We start from the raw sequence: 21,872 nt of genomic DNA, 5'->3' as shown, positions 1-21,872 counted from the left end.
CGTATATCACTAGACCGAGGCTTCTGTATACCAACACAGCTCACACAGCTCCCAACCCCAATGTCTGTTCCAGCACACATACGCTGACTAACAAAGCATGCCAACCACGAAGCCTTTCCTTGATGGCCTCTGGTGCAAGCCTAAAATTGCAGTGAAAGAGATAATCTCGATCGGAAGCCGCCTTGCATGGCATATGCATTTGCATGCATCCCTCCAACACGACCGATCCCCTTCGTGAGGGTTAGAATTGCTGTGAACAAAGCTCTGCCATGTAGTGTCTACTTGGAGTACGTCTAGATAGGGTGTACAGGATCAATCGCAGTACTTGCCACGTTCAGAATCGTCATCATTCATTATCTTCTTTTTGATTCTATTTTATGTTTCACTGATAAGGGTTCACAGAAAGCGGCCGACGCAAAACGTGACGAAGTAATTACGAACCTTTTATTTGTTTAATAGAATAGAACACTAACTGATTACGCTGATGATCTCTTTTGTCCGCCCTAAGATGTTCTCATTCCCCGTTCGATCGTTGTCATATTGAACAAACTATACAATCTGCCGCCTTTTGGCCTACGTCCGTGTTGTTAGTCGTCCATGAAACTTAAAGACTCCTGCCGCTAGGTACATAGTATCGTCCTGTCCGAATAAACATGTACACAACTAATAGTATACAATCTGCTGCTTCTGGCTTATTTTACAAGAATGGCGAGCATCGCAATATCCTATTTACCACCCCGGACACTGCCGCGGCTTACCGTGCTGTATCGTCGCTTCTTGAGTGGCGCGCCACCACCTTCACTATCGGACCCGCTGCCACTATATCTTCGCTTCCGGGGCGCACTGCTCACACTACTTGTGTTTCTACGTCTCCTTGGTGGGGAGACGGACCGTGAAGCCGGCCGACCACGACGACCAGGCGGTGAAGGTGAACGAGAATAGCTACCATTGCGACGTGTAGTCCGCTTTGGTGGTGGTGAAGGGCTACGAGAATACGATGCCCGCTTGGCAACCTTTGTTGGGGCTTTCCGTGGCGGTGGGCTGCGCGATCGGGATGAGCTGTATGAGCGTGACCGCGAACGTGGTGACCGGGTCGGGCTGCGTCCACGGCTGCTATACGAACGAGCCCTGCCTTTGCCGTTCTTTGGCACCGGACTGCGGGAACGAGAGTCGGCTACATTGCGACGAGCTGTGCGCGGTGGGGGGCTTCTCGAATACGAGTCATCTCTCTTGGCAGCCTTGCGAGGTGGGCTACGGGACACGCTGTAGGACCGTGATCGGGAGCGGGAATAGCTCTTGCTACGGCTGTCGTATGAGTACGATCTGCCACGTCTAGGCGGCGTGCGCGACAGAGAGCGGCCTCTCGTGTCGATGGCTCGTCGCGGTGGTGTCCGTGAGCGAGATCGTGACGAGTAAGACGAGCCTGTGTATGATGAATAGCTAGAGACTGATTCCGAGTCTGAATCATCCCTAGCAGGCGGTGCGGGCAATGCGGGTTTGGGCATGGTCGCAAGGCGCTGTCGCATGTCCTCGGTAAGAGGACCCATGCCGATACTGGTGAAATAGTTGATGGAAAACCGGATGTTCTTGGGGTTATCGCGTGGGAACAGTCCCTCAAGGTTTGGTTGTAGAATATCATCCTTCATCCGTGTCTGCAACTTGGGCATACCAAGTTCCTCCGAAATCTCGTTGAAGAGAATTTTGATAAAAATACGAGAAGAACTCGTCGTCTCCTCCTCGTTGAGGCGGATAACCTCCAGAACGTACCAGCCAATGGCATCAGATGCGAAGAGATGACCGAAAAACTGGGCGATATTGCGAAGTCGGTTGTTCTCGTATCGATGAATGGTCTCGTAGTATTTTCTGAACGAATCCTCGAAAAGCATCATCTTATCTCGATTGATTTTGGCCAAACGTTCACCAATGAGCCCAAAGAATTTCGTATATGTCTTCTCTTGCGAGCAGCATTCAACGACCATGGATATTAGTTCATGTTCAAAGCCAGCAGGTATTTGAACCTTGAGAAGCTAAGGTAGGTGTTAGTCTCACAAAAACTCTTATTACAACAAGAACGGAGTTAGCTGGCCGCTTACCTTGTGTACAGCTTCCTCGGGATCAATCGCGGATTGGATAGTGAGGTAAATGGTTTTCCGCAGGTTGACCAGATCAGTATTAGACTGATCCTTGATCTCGATGGCCTTTTGTTCCCCGTCCTCCTCGTCTGAACTCTCGTCGTCCTCATCATCGTCGTCCTCATAATCGCTTCCCTCGCCGAGGATTTCGGCTCTGAGTTTCTTGTACGCCGCTTCGTTCTCCTCCCAGTTCTCATCGAATTTGAATATGTTAAGACTATCCTGAACATTGATATCGGCATCCAGGGCGATATTGTGGGTAATCTGGTCTTCCTCCTCAATCAAATCGAGCTCCTCTCTGACAGGCGGGTTGTCCTTGAACTTGTCCTTGCGCACTTGGAATGCCACCTCGACCATGTACTGAACCCTCTTGTCGATGTCGGCCTCGTGAAGAATGTTCCTGAACTGTTCCCAGACGGCATTGCTGATGGGTGCGGAGAACTCCTCGAGATGGGCGCCGACCTCCTTGATCAGAGCAATGGCAATCTCGACGGAATCGTCCGTGGGCTTTTGTAAAAGTAGAAGCAGAATCTGGGCGACGAGCATTTCGTGTACGACCTGCTGGTTGACCAGGTGCGCAAGAAACATGACCGAGGACAAGCAGACGGCCTTGTCATTCCTCTTGAAGCCCTTGCGGAAGGACATGACCAGTCTTGAGACCAGCAGCTCTCCAACCTGCGGCAGTTTCGTGTTTACAATGGCGGCGAACGCGGCGTAGATGGGCGTGAAGGGCAGCGACGCAGCCTGTGCCTTCATGATACTGCGGCAGAACAGTCCTCTGCCACGGACGAGGTTCTCGTTGAACAGCTCGGGAACAATGTGCTTGATGTTGGCGACGTTGACCTTGTTGATCAGACCGTTGATGGACTTCTTGAGGGCCTCCCAGGCCATGCGCTGATATTCCTTGCTCGTCTTGTCCGTGATCTGGGCTTGCAGTGCGCGCAAACGGGCGGGCGGGATGTAGGTGCCTCCAGATCTCATGGTCAAGAGCTTCTCGTACTCTGCGCGGGCAGCGGCCTGCTTCTCCTCCTCCGTGGGCGGCGCGACAGGTGCGGCCTTGCGCTTGGGTGGGGGGGAACGTGGGCGTCGTGGCCCGTCGTTGTTGCGGTCGCGTGCGCCAGGCCGATAACTGTCGGTCCCGTTGCGAGGACGGCGTGGCCTCTCAGCAGGACGGTCGCGTTGTTGTGATGGCGACCTCGAGGTCCTAGACGGCATGGCGGGTCGCTCCTTGATTGACGTGTCCCCATCATTGTCGCGAACTTCCGACGGCGATCCCGAGTCCCTCGATTCCACGGCTGGCCGCTCCCGGTGCGGCAAGGGCGAAGGCGATTTGGAAGACATGGCCGTTTGCTAGCACGGAGCCAACAATGACAGTCTCGGGTTTATTTCTATTTTTGCAGGAGAAGCCAATCTGCAGGTTCCAAATGCTGGTCGACAGATTGCGCCTTGCCTGGTACTCGTTCAACAGTGATGAAGGCACGGAGAGGAGGCGAGCCGCAGCTTGCGACGATAAATGCAAGTTTGGAAGTGCGGTTTCGAAGCTATCCAGACGCAGGCCCAAGTTAACTATCTACATGAGTTAGAACTTTTTGGTAGGTTCCAAACCTTGCCTGCAGGAGCTCTACGGCGAGGCTGAAGTGTGGGGCCCGGAACTTCAGAGTCGTCACCTGATTCTATTGGTCATTCCGTTGGTTATCCTGTTGGTGCGACGCGAAGCTCTACCTCGACTTTTGGCGAGCCCCCCCCCCCTTGCTACAGTACTTGCCTGCTTGCACACCTTAAGGTTACTCCGTGGAGTACTTTGAATCGAAGGGCCGCTGTTTCTTTCTCCGCGTTGGCAAGCGCGACTGACGGCTCCCCCCCCTGGCTCGACTTGACTTTCAATTAGGGGAAAGAGGGAGCTGGAGCTGGGACTCGGCTGAATTTCCGGCCAGCTCATCGCATTTGTGTCTACATATACGTCGTGTCGTATGTATCGCAAATCTTCCCAAAGATTTATAACGAAAGTCAGCGACCAAGCAGTCAGAAAAACACGCCTTCTACTCCTCGCGTCTCTTCTTTTTCTTTTTACTTCACTACACTCATTTGCGAAGGTTTGCCTTCTATCTTAATAATTGACAATGGTAATCCTCGACCCCCTCTCCCCCCAAGATGCAAACTCGTATATGCGACAGGAGACTGACCAGCTTTGCCGCAAATACAGCTCGACAAAATTGTCGGTCTCGCCATGCTTGTGGCTGCTTCCGCCGTCTTCATCTACTACACCATCTGGACGCTGGCCATGGTATGTTACCATTCCCCCACCCCCCTCCTGCTGGCCCCTCCCCATCATGGGAAACTTGCCCCAAGTCTAATATCCCTTTGTCACAGCCCTTCGTCGATGCAGACCACCCTCTCCACAGTATCTTCCCCCCTCGTGTCTGGGCCATCCGCATACCTGTCATCTTAATCCTGCTCGGCTCCGCCGTCGTGGGCTCCTTCCTCAGCGTCGTCATGATCCGAAGCAACCGCAAGAGAGCCGCAAAGGCCAAGGCTGCCGCTGCCAAGAAGAAGGCTTAAGTGGTGCAGATCGAGCAACGGGAGAAGGGGTGCATCCTGGGCGGGTGTTTATGAGGATGTGCATGTCACCGAATCCTGCACATCAGGGTGTGACGGGTTTCACAAGCCACAATCTGCGCGAACCTGCCATCAACGAGGCGTCGCAATAACGCCCCATCTACTAGGACTTTGTAATAATTCATACGACTACGTGCGATAAAGGAGACTATTTGCATGCACAGCACCAGTTTTCAAGGGGTAAATGGAAGGATATATCGAAATGACTGAGAATGTATCTATTTGTGTCCTATGACTGATTGGTGTGGGCAGCTCTATTGCTATGACGGTCCCAAACCACACGTGTGCCAGACTGAACTCCTATACTCCTAGTGCAGTGTCCTTCAAACCCAAGCGAAGGACAATGGCCAACCGGCCTACAAAATAGCTGGTGCGCTGGTTATGGTCTTGGAACGGAGCCTATGAGTGTTGCTCTTCTCGAGAAAACAGATAATGCAAAACCACCGATCAACCCACTCAAGAGTCCACCAATCCGTCGTCTATGTAAAACGTCCTCGCTCCCAACACACAAAAGTCGAAGAAATCGTATATAGAATCAGTCAAAAAGAAAAAAAGTATTGAGAACCCCCGTTTCTCAACTAGACTCTCTGGTCAGCAAAGTCGAGGACTTCACAGTCATCCTCGAAGAATCCGTCCTCGTCCCCATCAGCAGTACGGTTGCCACCCCTACGGCGCCGAGTGGTGATCACAATCTGCGCATCGTTATCGCCCCTCTGCATAACCCTTTCAATGGCTGAGGCCGGCAAGGCACGATGCTCGTCTAGACTGCTGCTGCTCAAATCGTCTTCCATCGCGACAGGGATACCAACGTCGATCCTCACGGCAGTCATCGCCTGACCAAAAGCCCACGCTGCAGACTTCACAGCTGACTTGCCCTGTTGCTGCTTCTTCTTTGATTTGCGCGGAGTCGCCGAATATTCCTCAAGCGTGGTCTCATCCAAAAGCTGTGTAACAGCGGCCAGCGACGTTTGTCCCGCTTCAACGCTATACTCAAAAAGCGCAACGCGTCGATCCGTGTGGAATGGTTGGTAAGGCGCACTTGTTTCTATCTCGGCGTGAGGGATAGCCGCCTCCGGACTCAGATCCAATTTACCGGGTGACGGCCGCGGATTCAACACGAGCGTGTTTCCGCCGTCAAATTCGGGATTTGTCAATTCCAAGTCCTCCTCTGGCTCGATGAGGCGCTTCACGATAGGTGCAAGCACATCATTAGGCAAGTATTTCACCTTGAAGTCCTTGTATCTTGTCCCGCGTGTAACGCGGGGTTTGCCTGTGGTTGTTGTCTTGCGTGTCTTGCTAGGGAATTGTCTGACCAGTCCGTCCCCAGCTACGAAAAGTGTGGGATATCTCCGGCCTGTGATCCAAGTAACACACGCGAGACCAGGAATTTGACTGCTCATCGGAAGACTAACACGATTCTCAGCGTTCTGGCGCATTTGATTGATCGCGGTGGCCGTGTTCCCTAGCGAATGGCTGATGCCTGCAGCGAGCACCTTGCCACCATAGCTGGCGTGATCCATCAAGGAAGATGTTGCGTTCGCATTAGAGCTACTTCTGCGACGGTGATTGATTAGTGGTCGTGCTGCGCCATAAGCCGAAGTCAAAACGTTGGATGCCATAGAAACAGCAGATGACGGGTTCTCCGTGGCTGCTGAGCTGGGCTCCTCAGCTTTCGCACGGCGACGGGGAGGCGGCCAAGCATAGGCGCTCGGCGGCATGTCTAGAAGGTGAACAGTACCTCTTTCGGTTACCATTGCAACGCGTTCTCCATTCGGCTTTGACCAGGCAACGTCGACGATCCGAGCTACCGTCATACGTGAGAATTGAGCGATCTGCCTGACTCGAGTCAAATGTCCATTCCCTGATGCAGGAGAGTTTTGCAGGGCTGACGATTTACTGTGCTGGATTCGCATCAGATCCCAGACAGTTTGTACGTCGCCTTTCGTACTGGCAGTGAACAACGATAGACCCGTAGGCGAGAATGACAAAAAGCTACAGCCGAGCGGTACCTTGAACGTAGTGACGTGATGAATAGAGGATGAATTGTTCAAGCTTTCCAGATCCAGGATGGAAACCAAACCCGGATCCTTTGTGACTGCGTGACCAGAGACACCGTATGTCGGGGGAAATTGCGCCGTTTCCGCTCTGCCCGAAAACGGGGCACTCCATGGTGGTGAGCCCACGGACTGCGGTCGACCTTGCGACTGAGGACTTGGCTGCTTCCAATAATTGTTCCACAGCTGCAGACTCTGCTTGCCTACCCAGCGCGCTCCTTGGATGACCTCTTGAGTGGTTTCTCTCATAATCTTGTTCATCACCCCGTTCGAATCAGGCTGATCCACGTCAGAGCTCTCGCCGGGCAGAACCGGGGACGTAAGTGTGTTCAAGCCAGGTGCTCTGCCATCTATAGTCACACCAATCGACGCATTGAGTGCTATCTGCGACGATGGTGCAGGAGGGCAGTATGCAATCCATCTTCCACGGATTGCAACAACAGGCATCTGTGGGTTTTGTCGCGGTGGAATGGGGCTGCTGCTTCTTCCTTCCTCGGGCGTCGCATCACCTGTTGCCTTCAAAGCTTGTTGCAGACTCGTCCACAGCTTACCCACACATCTAAACTCAACTTCTACCTTGTCGGTATTCTTGAATTGCCGGAAAACCCAACACTCTCCAGTAGTACCGGAAGAAACAACAACGCTTCCATTGTCAGCTCGAACTTGCAATGCGCCAGTCGGGGGCGGGCTTCGGAAGACCGGGTTCTGGATAGAAGATTTGATCGGAATTCTGGGCGCCTGTAGAAGAGTGCAAACTGTGCTGTTCGTCCTCAGTGAATAAATCTCAACTGTGGTTTGATACGCATCAATTGTGGACGTCGTCTTCGCTGTACCGATAGGGCGTTGACTGCTTTCTGATTGGGGAGTATTGACCCCGTCCAGTTTCGGGCTGCCCATGGCGTCGTATCGAGTTTCGACTATGTCAGGAGTCTGTGTCGGCAAGACTGGTCCATGGATGACCACAGCCACCAAAGGATATACTTCAGCAGACCCGGAGGAACTGTTCCAAGGCAGGATTTTTGCGTTGTAGACACCTCCACGCAGCCCTTTCAAGCTTGTCAGGTTTTCCAAGCCTCGTTTCGACACTGAATAAACATCCAAGCCTCCTTCATATCCTGCCAAAACAACATTGTTGCTGCTCGCACTATGAGTAGTGTGCAAGGTTGGCCATGTGTCAAACCCGAAGTAGTAACCACGCTCGCCGGCTTTGAGACCGTCTTTGGGGCCAAGATCTAAGTCAACCTCGGGCGTACCATAGAAATGAGCTTGAGCTTGGTGAGGCAAAGGTGGGTTGACCCGAGGTTGGGGGAAGGGAGAATGCATCGAGCTACGTCGGATGCCTGGAGGCGAAGACGCTTGTGAACGAAGGTCGTGACCTGGGAAATGATGATCCATTTGGAAACTCAACGGGCGCCTTGTTCCTGTGGGCGGTGAAACCGAAATCGCATAGTTGTTAACCGGGTTTCTTTGCTGTGCTGCCCATGCAGGATGTGCTTTTTGGTCCTCGTATGAGGATGGCTGAGTGGGTGGTGATTCACCCATCAAACTGATGAGATTAGGTGAACCAGCAAGCGCTCCGTGATTCTTTGTCCAATCACTCATGCTGGGTGCAGTGCTGGTAGCGATCGATGTCCCCGTCACACCATCCAAAAGCGGAGACACTCCAGCGTTTGGATTCCCATGGTTCGGGATCGTCGACGGAGATGAAGGCTTCATCTCGGGAGTCTGCTCTGGGCTTGGGGGAGATTCTGGTACAGGAGCCGGGTCTTTGATAGGGCTGCCATCCCTGAACGAACAGGTGTTTGGATTAGTGAGGGGTTCTACAGCTATATTTTGATGGCCTGGCGATTGTCTATGACGAGAAAATGGCGGCGATACTTACGAGAATTTGGCCCCATGTTTGGTCACCGCCGCAAAGACGCCTCCGGTATCTTTAGCATTCTTATCCTTCTTCTTTGAGCCTGAATCATCAGAAGCCTTGGTAAGCTTTTGTTTCCGTTTCTTAACCCCTTTCTTCCCGGAGGAAGACGAGGACGGCGAAGGATCTCGGAGAGACGAACCAGGCATTCAAGTAGTATGACTAGAATGCTGGGGGCAGTTTCCTGCTCGCCAGCAGAGCGGCTCTTGGGAGCCTAACTCAGAGTGAGTATCGCAGATTGTGTATTACTCCGAACGACGAACGACGATCTTCACGTGTGGGTTTCGATAGCTCTATGGCTCGCGGTGTGCGACAGTATCAAGTTTGCAAGATAGACGGACTCGAGTGGGATGACACGGAACGACAAGCGCGAGGGACGCGCCCGAATATCGCAACTGGCGGGAGAGGGGAAGTTGGGGATAAAGGAGCGGACGATCTAGTCCGGTCGAACAGGTGACCCAGTGTGTACGGAGGCACGGCGACGGCACAGATTGGGCCCGTTATTAGAAGTATGCACAGTATAGAAATCGCCAGGCTCAGTTGGTATAGTAGATGGGTTGTTGAATGGATGAAGGAGCAAGATGAACTGGTCAGGCCGGCAAGGGCGAGACGAGGACGAGACGAGACGGGACGAGACGAGGTCAGGACCGGTGACTCGGACAAGCAAGGCGAGGTGCGACGATACCTAGACAATGACAAGCGCGGGGCAGATGGGCATGGTCATGCCGAAACAAGGGTCAGCAGCAGTACCCAAGTACATGTGCTGGGTCAGGGATAGGCCATGGGCCACGGGCATGTCCAACAAAGGCCCAGATAGCAGGACAGATGAGCCAATCGCATGGGTCTGATCCAGGCAATATGCTTCTGGTTCCTTGTGCCCTGCATGGGGCATGGGCGCTTTAGGCGTGGCTGGAGCTCACTAATCCCACTAATGTTGAAGCCGGCCATTTGGGTAACAAGGTGCTAGCGGGTCGGCGGGGGATCTTGCAGCAACTTTGGGGGGGAAAGCAGCGGGATGGGATCTCCAGCTCCAGAGGTCGGACGAGATGACGCAGGTTCAGCCCCTCAATCTACAACAAGCTGAGGAACATCTTCTCAGCTATGCAGGATTCGATTTCGCAACACGATTGGGATGTTTTGCTGTCAGCGACTGACAAACACTGCCGAATTCATGTGAGACTCCCCAGAAGACTCACCTTGCCGCCACACACGAGGCAGCCCCTGCGCCATCTTGTTCTTTGTCTTCTGACCACCTTGGCTTCCCAAGCAATGCAGATACATCAGCAACTCCGGCTAACCTTATGGTTTGGCATGTCCTGGTGATGGGGGTACCAAATATTATTTTAAGCTTTCCGGATCGACGTGAGTTGATGGGATTTGGGAATCATCGATTCGAAAGTTTGCCCAGGCCCAACGGTCCAACGTGACTAAGTGACCTTGGAACATTGTCGTATGGAGCTCACCTACATGGAGGGTGCACAACGAGAATCGGGGTCAGCTGATGCCATCAGTGAGCAGCCCACGGCGCTTCTCTACCGTAGATAACCGACTGCATTAACAACGGCTTTTGTTGTGGGTTTCTGGAATGTACTAGAAGATGAATGTGTTGAGAACAAGCTGCGGGCACAATAAGGTGAGCCTGACTGAAGTATATACCTGCTTGCGTCACCGTGATTAGCGATTAGATACAGTGTGTATGCCGGCTTATCTTATCGCAATCTCGTCCAGTGATTGCGTCTCCAGCGACGACAGATCCAGGCTTGCATCCTGCTAGGCCAACACCGCCAGTGTCGTTGAACGTTTTTATGTGTAGCCCAAGGAGAAATCTGAATCTCAGGCCAATGATGGTTTCAGTGCCACAAACGCTGACAACATTTGGTGCGCGCGGCATGCTGTCGTCTTTACCCCTTGTCATGCTACGGTGATAGCCTATAGTGGCCACGGGACTAAGTGTCCCACCATCCAGTATCAGCACTGTAGTTATCCATTTCCAGTGGAGTGCGGATAAGCTCCACTATAATCGCATTTGCTCAGCGTCCAAACCCATCCAACCATCCTGCACCTTGAGGATGCATACTATAATTCAAGAGCGACGAAGCGGTCTGCTCTAGACCACCTGGAGGACGTCGGTTCCTCAATATGTCACTCGCTTGCAGCGATTCACCACTGCCTCCATCACTCTTCCCCATTGCGCCTTACAGCTTATCACGAACAAGGTCAATCGTTTTTTCTCTAGTCTAGTCTAGTCTAGGTGACAACAGAGCGCCCTACATCATCTAACGTTAGGCAATGGCAGGACTGGGTCGATATAATTCACACTAACCTTAGACTACTCTAACTTGGACTAAACTAAGGTTAATTGTGAACTTGTCTGGTCCCTGCATAGGCAACCCCTTCCGTTCTACTCTAGATACTCCAGAATGTTGTGCTCTATGAAGAAATTCCGTGACAAATCTCAAAGTAATGATTACTATCTCGTATAATGCTGACAAGGAAACAAAAGTGAAAGTGTGACTTAAAGACATAATTTGAGAAAGTGTATGTGCCCAGTCAACTTTCGGGGCTATTGTGCAGCATAGGCTACCTACCACTTTGACAGTGGGAAGTCACAACCACTGAGTGTCATTCATTCGAAGAATTACAGTTTTTCAGTGTGTTCCACAAAACACGACTCTCTAGCTACCTACTCAAACTCAAGTCAGAGCAGTTCAGTCCTCGTCTGCTGTCTTTCCAAACGCGACAATCAGGCTCCCGCTACAAACTGCAATCAGCAGTCATGATGACGCAGCAACTCGTCCGACGCGCTCCGCGTCTTGTGGCAGTTGCGACAACAAAGATTGCAACATCTCAAGCACGCTCTTTCACCAGCGATACAAAGCTGAAGGGTGCTAGTAACACTCTTCTGGTACTTGGTGGGTTAGGTTCAGCCTTCTTGGCTTACGAGTATGCTGCAGGTGCCGGCGTCGCAGGGCAGACCAAGGACGTTGGAGCCAACAAAGTCCCAGATTTGAACAATTTGGGCCCGTCAGACAGGATCGATTACTCGCCTGCTATCACTATAGAAGACGTTGAGAGGCGACTAAACGCGGGCGCGTTCTCCTGCCGTGATGGAAATGTTCGAGGTGTCGAAAGATACGATGGCGCCGAGCTTGGCTCCAACGCTATCAACGAAGATGCATCTGTTCATGGAAAATTCGAAAGCCCGCTGAAGACCGGAGATGGCTCAGAGTGGATGGCATGGGGAGTATTCGATGGACACAACGGCTGGCACACCTCAAAGCTTCTCACCAAACAATTGTTGCCTTACGTCCAGCAAGCTCTGCGAAATATTGAGCCCGAGAACGGTGTTATCTCTGATGCTCAGATCCACGAGGCAATCGGATCCGCCTTCAGAAATCTCGATGATGCTCTGGTCAAATCGGCAAAAGTCATCATTGAGAGCGACTTGCCATACTCAGAAAAGGTCGAAAAACTGAAGCCTGCCCAGTCTGGCGCTTGTGCTCTGCTCACTTTGTACGATCCATCGTCTGGGAAGCTGCACGTAGCAAATACGGGAGACTGCCGAGCGGTTATAGGCTACAAGACGCCCGATGGCAAGTGGAAAGCCAGAGCCTTAACCAAGGATCAAACCGGTCGCAACAAGGACGAGATCGCTAGGCTGAAAGCACAATTTCCCGATGAACCCAACATCTTCCTCAGCAAAGGCCGTGTATACGGCATGATGCCCTCGCGTACATTTGGGGACGGTCTCTACAAATGGGACAAAGAGCTTCGAGGTAGGCTTCGTGACGAGTACAATGATTTCAGACAACCGAGTGATTCACGCTACCCTGGCTTCGGAGACGGTCCATACCTCACTGCTTCCCCCGTGGTAAACACGATTGAATTGCCAAAGAGCGGACATCCATGCGTTTTAATCCAAGCCACAGACGGCCTGTGGGATACGATGGGTAACCAGAATGCGATTGACCTTGTGAGCCGCTGGTCGGATTTACAGAAGAGTCCCCAGCCTGAGCATGAAACAAACACTTCCGTGCAGTCTCCAGAGCCAGTAAGGTTTGGTAATAGGGCTGCTTGCTGGTACTCAGAGGCCAGGGCAACTTACCAAGACTCAAATGCAGCGGTTCACCTGATTCGTAACGGTCTGGGAGGAAAGCATGATGAGATGGTTCGAGGTGCCTTGAGTTTTACTTCACCGTTGTCAAGATGGATCAGAGACGATGCCACTGTTCAAGTTGTGTTCTTTGGGGGGAGGCGAGGCGAGTAACTTGGTTCTTTCTTTGGGAAGTGACCAGAGGTCTGTTCTTTTGCGCCCTTTGGAGTCGATTGTGCCCCGTCGAGTCTGTCAAGGTCCACTCGTCGTACAGTCAGCCTGTGGTATTGACGACGAGTTTTATCACATCGTGATGTTTCGCCATTCCATCACATAGAATGTTGCATGAATTAAAATGTACATTACGCGAATAAACCAAGTAAACAAACTGGAAGTTGATCACGGCTCCCACATTCCCTAGCCTCGCATTGTAGAGATTCCACTGTGGTTATACCGAAACATATATCTATTATGAACGCACTTCGAAGAATCAGTCTACCAGTACACAAGACTATCCCAACTTATAACAGGACCTTCTCGTGGTTTGATTACAATATAACACAACGCATAGGCCTAAATATGTTTCTGGTAATTATACAAACAAGCAATAAACGATGAAGCTCGGTATCATACCAAACGCCAGCAAATGCTTGATCTCGCATGCTGTTAATCCATGCGCAACAGAACGAGTAATAACGTTACAAGCCTATCGAAGAACAACCCCTGCGTGAGTCAACCACACGCCGAGCTGCTCGAGATGCTGCTGATGTCCTTCGGGATCACACCGGCACTAACGCCATCTACATTCAATTTGTCAGTACTTTCAGATCAGCAACCCAAGCAAGGACTGGTCAGGAAATGACCTACCCTTGTAACTCCACCTGTAATCCCCGAGGTCACTCTTGTACGCCCAGTACGTCCAACCGCCCGTGCTCTTCTCGTACCCCTTGACCTGCGCCGCGAACCAGCTCGAGTAGAAGGCCTTCTGGCCGTCCTTGCTCCAGCCGTCCGTGCCCTCGACGTCGTCCGGCGGGCTCAGGCTCCACTCGGTCACGTATGTCGGGGTCTCGCCGTCCGCCGGCCGGTCGCTCCCGCAGCTGGCGGAGATGTACGCCTCGTGCGACACCTCGACGCTGGTGTCCCACTTCAGGTACCGGTGGTCCTCGAACGACACGTCGCCGTAGCCCGCGGGAAGGCCCTGCGCCGGCGAACCGGAGCCCCAGAGCGAGCCCATGAACTGGACGTGCAACCTCCTGGCCCCCGAAGGCTCGGCGTCCCGGATCGCCTTGTACGCCGCCGGGTAGAAGTCCGATAGCAGGGAGGAGACCTTGCTGTCCCAGTTCAGCGGCTCGTTAAGCACGCCGATCGTGCCAACGGTGCGCATCTCGCTGCGGGTGTGTGTGAGGTTCGCCAGCCAGGCGACGTACTCGACGCCGCGATCGTAGTTCTCGGGCGTGTAGAATCCTGGCGAGGTCGAGTGGCCTGTGAAGGCGTTGTTGGATGCCTGGGCTCCCGGAGCACCGTGTTGGCTGATAATTTCCCCGTTAGCAATCGAAGGGGAAAATAATGCCGAGAACAGAAGAAGCCTACTCGAGGACCACGTAGATATTCCTCTCAGCCGCCCAGCCGCAGATCTTCAAGAGGTACTCTAGCCCTCCCTTTGGGAAGTACTCTCCGTCCTTGACCAGGTTCTCGTTCATCCAGTAGCCCGTCGGTATCCTCACGGCGTTTAGCCCATAGCTTTTGATATTATCGAAGTCAGACTCCTGGATCCAGCGGCCCCAGTGGCCTTGGAACGCGGCATCCGCCTTCTCCTGGCCGAGCGACTTCACGCAGCTCCACTCATCGTTCTGGCCAGAACATCCCATTTTGCTCCATTCATCACTCATCATCCAGGGTTCGACGACAAACTGGCCACCGAGGTTCACACCCCGGAGTGGGGTACTCGGGGGCAGCCATGCATGCACCACGGCGAGGGTAGACATGAGTGCCAGCACGCTCCTTTGCAAGGACGCCGTCTTTGCTGAAACACTCGACTATTGGTGCCCCTCTAACTCTGCCCCTTGAGTCACAAATGTGGAATATCTGGGGGGGGGGGGGGGGGGGGGGGGTGGTTGCTAGAATGATGATGGGATAATGATCAAGATCAACGCAGACTTGCGATGTCAAGGCAAAGAGTGACAGGAAGCATACATATACTCTCTACTTCTCAGCCCCCCTGCTCACCGTCCCCCAGTATTACACCGATGCAATGAATAGCAATGAGCCATGGCCCATGGCCATATAAAGGAAACAGAAATGATCTGCTGAAGATGTAGTTCGGTGTTCAGACGAAGGAAGCTTGGCTTCGAGTTAACCCTGCTAGGGGATGGGAGGAAGGGGTTTCCTCAACAGTGACATAACTCAGTGATTAGGGCAACGATATTACCAGACGGGATCATGGAAAACGCCCCAGCTCAGTAAGACATGCTCACTTGTACGCCGCGGGCTGATCAACAGTCCCATCGTCATCGGCCAATACAGAAGTGTGTAGAACGGCGCGAGCCGAAATAGGAAGCGCTGGATTCTACAATGATGACAGAGCGCCGGGAATGACGTCCGGCCGCAGGATTTTACCAGCATGTCACAACAAATGCGTTGCTGGAGAGTCAGGTTGCAAAGATCTGCGTGACCACCTCAAAAACTCCTGCTTGAAGGGCTCTGTCCTTTTGCAAATGCTCCGAGGTCAATGCCGTCCTATTCATCACTCGATTTATACAGCCCTGAGACCTTTTATGAGAAAAAGCCCCTCTATCCCAATAAGCCGATTGGTGCACTCTCTTTTCCAATACAAATGATTGGACCCCCCACGAATACAAAAAGGTAGCACCGGAAAATACCTGCCTTAAACATGGCTTCCACCTTACTATGGTATTAGGTCTTGAAAAGGGCATCGGGGGCGAGTTCTTTCGAAGAGAAGGCACAAGTGGCTCGGAGCTTAACATCGCGGAAGAACACCCATGCAATCGACTTGGTACCTGCCCCGTTGCCCTCCATACCATAGTACTGCAACTCGGTCCGCGTGATGTTTCTATTTTCAGAACGCGGCCCCTGCCTGGAGGTGCGTTAGTGGCCCTCCTGCTTTATAACTACAGCTACTGTGCGCCAACTACCTTATATCATCTCTCCGTAGCGTTTCGGTGACGATTAACCTAAACCCCGGACCGTGCCACGTCGTCACTCGAATCCTTTACGATCTCAAGTAAAGTTGATCCGTCACACGCAAGAGGCAAGATCAACACCCCCAATGAATAGGGTCATTCAAAAAGAAAGTAGTAGCAAAGCAAAGCAACGGACAGCGGGCGGTGCACGCTGACGAAGATTCAAGAGGGAGCCCCAAGGTTTTCCAGCATTCAGGGTCGACAACCCTATATCAGTCCCATTCAATTCCTGGAGAGAGAAATGAGAACAATACGATTGAAAAATCTGATTTTGTAGGCCTCGTTCCGGAACACAGATACGAACTTGACCCGACTGAGAAGGAAGTCTAGGCCTTGAGGAGATTTGCAAGTGGTGGTTACAAGTCTTACAGGCGCTAGAATTGGTTGTTAGCATAGTGGACTTTTATGTTTATGTCATTGGATTTACTTCGAAAGTTATGAGAGTAAACTGCGATTCGTGGAGCCAGTAGCGGTGTTAAACACGACAAATTCGGTTGTTACGATTACGCTGGTAGATGTCCGTCTACGAATGACTGTACGATGATTTGACATGAAAGGACATCTTGGTCTATTTCGTAAATACTTGAATCGCCAATCTACCTATGGTCATAGACAGAGTAAACGCTTTTGCATCTGCCCATGACTGAACGCCCGAGTCTGAAAATTTCCCCGATCCTGTGTGAATCCGCACCCAATCGCTTTTTGTGCACCATCATATTTGTGAGGCCCCATACCTTTGTCCGCTATGGCGTTTCAATGTTCATAACAAGCAAGTACGTAAGGATACCGTGCTCCCGTCCGTACCTTAAAATCCAAGTATATCGATCCGTGTATGCAACTTTAGACGGGCAAGTCGCCCGAGTCGCCCTCCCCCTTTCTTTCAATGTCTCTCGTGCTGTAAATGTGCCCGGTGCAAATATGCGCCTTCCGTGTGTATTAGATGACCTCCGTATAAACTGACACTATAGCCCATTACGATTGTAAGTTAGGTGATGCTGAGTATTTCCAAGAAACGAGTTTGACGCGAATAAAAACATGACGGTCCCAAGTGGCAGCGAAGATACTACCGTGAGGCTTCAGAGCATATGATCTTAGCCCACGACGCCGTCAACGTCTACAACCTCGGGTTGGCCATTGATAGAAAGAGAAGCATCAACTGTTGCTTTGCCGGTCTCAGCGACTGTCTCATCACCAGACTTGGTGCTCGGAGAACTTGCGCTCTTGGGGCTGCTGTTCTCACTTGTTAAAGCTGGGGTGTTTGCTGTGGTGTGGACGTCAATGTGGAGCTCAGCCTGCTGAGCTGAACCCGTCTTCGCGTTGGCTTCGCGCTCTTGCTTATATTTTTCCAGTATTTTCTCGATGACCCCCAGTTGGCGTATGGTGCGGCTATCGGTATTCCTGTTCAGAACTAAGAATCGTCGCTCCATCTCGTCCAGAAACTTAGTTCTATCTTGATCCTCCAGGTGTTTAATACCCTTCTCTGTGTAGCGTATTAGTTGATTAACCCCCAAATCCCAGGTGGAACCGAAACTTACGAATTACATAATTTCCGAACTGGTCAAGCATAATCTTGTCAAGGGGTGAGCGGCCCTTGGAATCCGCTGTAATGAGCTTTGTCAGGATGGCACGACGGTAGTCGACCGTACCAAATTCCAGACATTTCTCTACAACATTCGAAGCACACTTGTTAGTAGAGAACTCAATGAGGTGTTCAACAACGACATTGGCGAATCTGTCCTTGTCCTCCTGGGGCGCATCTTTGCTTTCGAAAACCCATTGAGCGACATAGTTGCCGAACATATCCATGATCAGGGGAACCGCACATGCATGAATCTCCGCCATGAGTTCACGTTTCTCTTCGAGTGTGCCGTAGTCTATTATTCGCTGAATGACACGACAGCCGAATTGGTTGGTCGATATACTCCTGATCGAACCACGGAAAGTAGCCATAATGAAAGGAAGGATCACGCGAGGTGCCACAGACATGCATTTCTGAACCACGTGGTTGCCGTTATTGTCCTTCACGATAGTTTCGAGATGTGGCTTGATTTCCTCAATGATATCTTCCTGCTGGTCGACAAGGACATGCTCTAGGGCCTGTTGCACCGTCAGCTCAGGTTAATCGTATCAGTGGAAAGAGGTCCTGGTTTGGCTTACCGTTTGGACAACCCGGCACGCATATAACTGCTTAGACAGGTCTGCAACCTTCCCCTTCATGGCTTTTGTAAGAACAGTCTTCTGGACTTGACTGCCATGCTCGAAGAACTTTTGTATGACGTAGTTGCCAAAGACGTCCTTCATAAGCTGAACAGCATTGCTCTTGATCTCCTGGAAAACCAGGTCCTTCTCGTCGCTATTGGCACTTTTGAGCTTCTCTTGGATAAATCTGGACCCGTGTTGGTCACCACTGAACTCAACCACATGACCAAAAATGTCCTACAAGTAAGATTAGCGATAGCCCGGTAAACTTGGATCAAGAGGAGACCATACTTTCAACTCGTAGTGTTTATTGTTTCGATGGCTTTTCCTGAATTCCTCAAGCAGTAAACTTCTGATCCCCTTCCCGGGATCCTGGTCCCTGCTCGGGCGGACAGGAACCGAGACTTGTGGCATGTATTGATGATTCATTAAGCCATACGAAGACATGGGCATGGGACTTCTGTATCCGCCGTTCTGACTATAGATATCATATGTCGGCATTTGCTGGACATACGGCGCGGGAAAGTTGTTGCCGTAGTACGTGCCATTGGGGTAGTAGTTGCCGGAAGCTTGCGAATACGCTGCAGCAGCATGTCGTTCAAATTCATGGGGAATGGAAGGGCCTCGCGAGATCGGCCTACTTTGGGACCACGATTCTTGCCGAGATCCGTTACCAGGGGTGTAGCGTGGGCTAGGTACACCATTTCTAGAGAATGAAGCGCTGACGGGAGAGGCTCTGTCGATCGAGCCTCTCTTGAGATCCGTATACGAGATAGGAATTTGGTCGAGATATGGATCCTGTTGCTGATAAGTCTGATTGAACCCTCGCCCGTCGGTTGTTGCATCACCACTCCAGGGCTGTTGCAAGGGATCAGGATTGAATGCACGAGTTGTGGGATTGAAGCCATTGTCGTTGCCACGGTTGCTACTGATGCTGAGAGAGCCTAAGAGGCGGTTCGAGAGACTTTGGTCCGAAACAGGCTGTGGCGGGGGTAAAGTTCGATTAGGGATAACACTGGCGGGGTAGGAGATTGACTGGTGAGGAGCGGATGGTCGCGAGATGGAGCCCCTTGATGTCCCGTCGAATGGATACTGTGGATTATCGTGGCTGATTGACCCAGGAGTTGTCTGGCTGCTGAACTCATTGGCACGCTGGCCAGATATGCTATTTTCCCGATTCTGACCAAAGCTTGGGAAGTCCCCTTGCGAACCCCTTTTGAAGGGGGCAGTCGTTTCGAAAGCGGAGTTTTGGTTCCCAGTCGAGTAGGGCAAGCCGTTGTCTAGGCTATCGTTGGTACCGCCAAAGGCCTGCGCAAAGCTATTGTTGGTGTTTGTACGCGCGGGAAACCCAGCGCCATTTTGCACTTTACTGGGCCGTGTTTGGAAAGGGCGAGGTTCCGGGAGGCTCTGCTGGACAAGAGCGTCTCGCGTTTGACTTGGTGATGCAGTGCCAGAACTGGATCTTCCTTGAGCTGACCCGTTCAGAGCACCCCAGGTGTTGGAACGGTTCCAGATAGGCGTGTCAGCTTCAGACTGGTAAGTCAGTTGCGCTGAGCCAGACACAGTTGTGGGTGAAGCTTCATCAGAACCCCTCGAGCCTGGAGGATCCCTTTGAGAGGAGTATGTGCTGCCGATGACATTCCTGCCGTTTGACCAGATCGAATCTGGCTTCCAGCCGTTGTTTCCAAAAGAAGGCGTCATGGTCTGAAGTGGATTTTCGATCGAGGTGGTATTGCTCAGGCTGTAAGCTGAGAAACGTCCTTGAGCCTGCAATCAAGACGGTTAGCTCATGTACACGAAATAGTGAGCACGCCAAAGTGTCGAAAATGAGCACAGTGTAAAACAGCATGACGCTTGTCAAAAGGGTCGGTAACCTGGAGCAAACAAATGCCCAAATATTGTGAGCCAGTAGACTGTGTGAAACATGGACTTATAGGCCAGAATCTTGTGCTGGGGGGTTTGGCAATAAAACTTGTGTAAAACGACGATGATTTCTTCAGTGAGAATAGCCAGGGGCGTATTTGGAGGCCGACGTTTTCAGTTGAGACAACAGACAAATCTCCAAGCAGTAGACCTGTCGGTCCATATTGGACTACCCAGGATAGCCAACAGTTGCGCTGCCAGTCCATGCACTCGCCCGGTACTCTCAGCATGAGCCAGCACTAGCTGGATGTGTTGGAGCGTGCCGTTTACCAGCAGCCTCGTAGCATAAGATCTGGAATGATTTGATATCTGGTCTGACCCAGGAACCCATTTTCCTATCAATAGAGCGAAGCGATGCAGAACAGCCTTTGGGCAAAGGAGCCAGATCGGTACTCACGGCGGTCGTCATAGTGACAGCGCGCTGATCGAGTGCCCAAGAGGAGATGCAAGGTATACAGTATATATACAACAGGCCTGTCCTCTGGGCTTCAAGGCAGCGTGTGTATCCGCTAGGGAAAACAATATCGAAGTACGGTGGTATAGTATTGACGTACGGTAGAATGCTAACGTACAGTGGGATGGAATCGACGTACGGGAGAGCAGAAGTAGTGGGTCGCAAATGGTGGTAGTCGAGCTGGGATCTACCACAGTATGTTCTTGATTTTATGCGGAGGCGCTCAGCGTGATATGACGAGACCTGGGACAGGCGGAAGTGGTCAGCGAGGGATGCGCCAGTTCGGAAGGGGGGAGGGAGAGGGAGAGGGAGTCGCGGAGGTAGTAAGGCTGACAAGAGTCGAGGGCTAGGTCGCGGTGTGGTCGTGCACACACTGGTAATTGCACTGCCGTAGATAACAAACGGAATAAGCAAGTAACATACCTGCGTGGTGCGCTGTCACCTTTCAAAGGCTGCGAATGTGAACGTGAATGTGATGGCGGATCCGACTCGCAAACGGGTGCAATATACAACGACTGTACTTAAGTGATGGATTTGTATCGGTCGAATTGATCGTCAGGCGCGATAGGGCAGAACACACGTGTGGACAAAAAAGTAGAGAAGAGAAGAGAAGCGAAGAAAAGTTTATGTACGATGAGCAGGTAGAACGAACGGACAGGAAAATTTCGAGAGGGAAGGAGCAACAAGAACACGAAGCGTGATGAGCAAGAATAAGATAGATGGATGGATGGATGGATAGTTGGATGGATAGTTGGACGTTTGCGGGTCGAAATTAGTTTCCAGTCCAAAATATAACATGCTATGCTGTCAGTTTTCGTTTGTTCGGCGAGCAAGTAAACGCAAACGTAGACTACTGTACGGAGTAGCAGTCCAGTCAAATGTACTCGCAGTTCCGCGGCAGCCCTGGATAGAGTGCTAAGTTGGAGGATGGAGGAGCAACGTTGTGGGTATCGGGGTAAGTAGCGTGTTCTGGTGTCTGGCAATCGTGGGCCGCGACCAGGTACTGTTTGTACTATTTCTTAGTGGTGCTACGCCCGGGACTGGAATTTGAGTGGCATGAGGTTAGTTTGAACCTTTCACTTTCGAGAATGCCAGTAACAAAAGTGCCCAGTGGCCGCTTGGTATGGGATGGGATTGGGATGGGATGCGATCAGGTTGCGTTGCGTTGCAGGTCTATGTATGCTCTTAAGCTTTCCGGCCCCCATGCGCTGCAACGAGCATGAAAGAAAGAAAAACAAAAAAGGAAAGAAAAAGGGGAGCGGTTGATGTGAGTGAGCTCGTTA

General features: G+C 51.7%; 6 protein-coding genes across 6 annotated transcripts; 2 read left to right on the top strand and 4 right to left on the bottom strand.

Moving 5' to 3' along the window:
- Positions 1-725: 725 nt before the first annotated feature.
- Positions 726-3,347, bottom strand: BKA67DRAFT_516611 (uncharacterized protein; the record flags this gene model as incomplete). The annotated part of the gene is made up of 2 exons (XM_046097831.1): positions 726-2,027; positions 2,094-3,347. 2 exons carry the CDS (start codon positions 3,345-3,347, stop codon positions 726-728), a joined length of 2,556 nt encoding a protein of 851 aa, XP_045958254.1.
- An 815-nt stretch (positions 3,348-4,162) lies between these two features.
- Positions 4,163-5,009, top strand: BKA67DRAFT_266784 (dolichol phosphate-mannose biosynthesis regulatory). Its single transcript, XM_046095853.1, has 3 exons — positions 4,163-4,255; positions 4,336-4,416; positions 4,503-5,009. The coding sequence occupies exons 1-3, from the start codon at positions 4,253-4,255 to the stop codon at positions 4,689-4,691; spliced, it is 273 nt and encodes a 90-aa protein (XP_045958253.1). The 5' UTR covers positions 4,163-4,252; the 3' UTR covers positions 4,692-5,009.
- Positions 5,010-5,326: 317 nt separating this feature from the next.
- On the bottom strand, positions 5,327-8,869 carry BKA67DRAFT_517900 (uncharacterized protein; the record flags this gene model as incomplete). The annotated part of the gene is made up of 2 exons (XM_046097954.1): positions 5,327-8,588; positions 8,685-8,869. The coding sequence occupies 2 exons, from the start codon at positions 8,867-8,869 to the stop codon at positions 5,327-5,329; spliced, it is 3,447 nt and encodes a 1,148-aa protein (XP_045958252.1).
- A 2,441-nt stretch (positions 8,870-11,310) lies between these two features.
- BKA67DRAFT_563848 (phosphatase 2C-like domain-containing protein) lies at positions 11,311-13,218 on the top strand. Its single transcript, XM_046102682.1, has one exon. It carries the CDS (start codon positions 11,497-11,499, stop codon positions 12,985-12,987), a length of 1,491 nt encoding a protein of 496 aa, XP_045958251.1. The 5' UTR covers positions 11,311-11,496; the 3' UTR covers positions 12,988-13,218.
- Positions 13,219-13,545: 327 nt separating this feature from the next.
- BKA67DRAFT_535328 (putative glucan endo-1,6-beta-glucosidase B) lies at positions 13,546-14,798 on the bottom strand (the record flags this gene model as incomplete). Its single annotated transcript, XM_046100001.1, has 3 exons — positions 13,546-13,613; positions 13,681-14,342; positions 14,404-14,798. 3 exons carry the CDS (start codon positions 14,796-14,798, stop codon positions 13,546-13,548), a joined length of 1,125 nt encoding a protein of 374 aa, XP_045958250.1.
- A 2,306-nt stretch (positions 14,799-17,104) lies between these two features.
- Positions 17,105-18,626, bottom strand: BKA67DRAFT_517449 (armadillo-type protein; the record flags this gene model as incomplete). Its single annotated transcript, XM_046097908.1, has 4 exons — positions 17,105-17,493; positions 17,549-18,110; positions 18,171-18,449; positions 18,504-18,626. The coding sequence occupies 4 exons, from the start codon at positions 18,624-18,626 to the stop codon at positions 17,105-17,107; spliced, it is 1,353 nt and encodes a 450-aa protein (XP_045958249.1).
- Between the last annotated feature and the right edge of the window lie 3,246 nt (positions 18,627-21,872).

The sequence above is a fragment of the Truncatella angustata genome (assembly GCF_020726525.1).
Source record: "Truncatella angustata strain MPI-SDFR-AT-0073 chromosome Unknown BKA67scaffold_4, whole genome shotgun sequence".
Classification (NCBI taxonomy): Eukaryota; Fungi; Ascomycota; class Sordariomycetes; order Amphisphaeriales; family Sporocadaceae; genus Truncatella; species Truncatella angustata.
Note: the sequence above shows the minus strand (reverse complement) of the source record. Positions and strands in the feature narration are given on the sequence as shown.

Coding starts and splice junctions, on each gene's coding strand:
- BKA67DRAFT_563848 (XM_046102682.1), top strand. CDS start 11,497: ATGATGACGCAGCAACTCGTCCGACGCGCTCCGCGTCTTGTGGCAGTT.
- BKA67DRAFT_266784 (XM_046095853.1), top strand. Junction 4,417..4,502: donor CCATCTGGACGCTGGCCATG/GTATGTTACCAT, acceptor CCTTTGTCACAG/CCCTTCGTCGATGCAGACCA.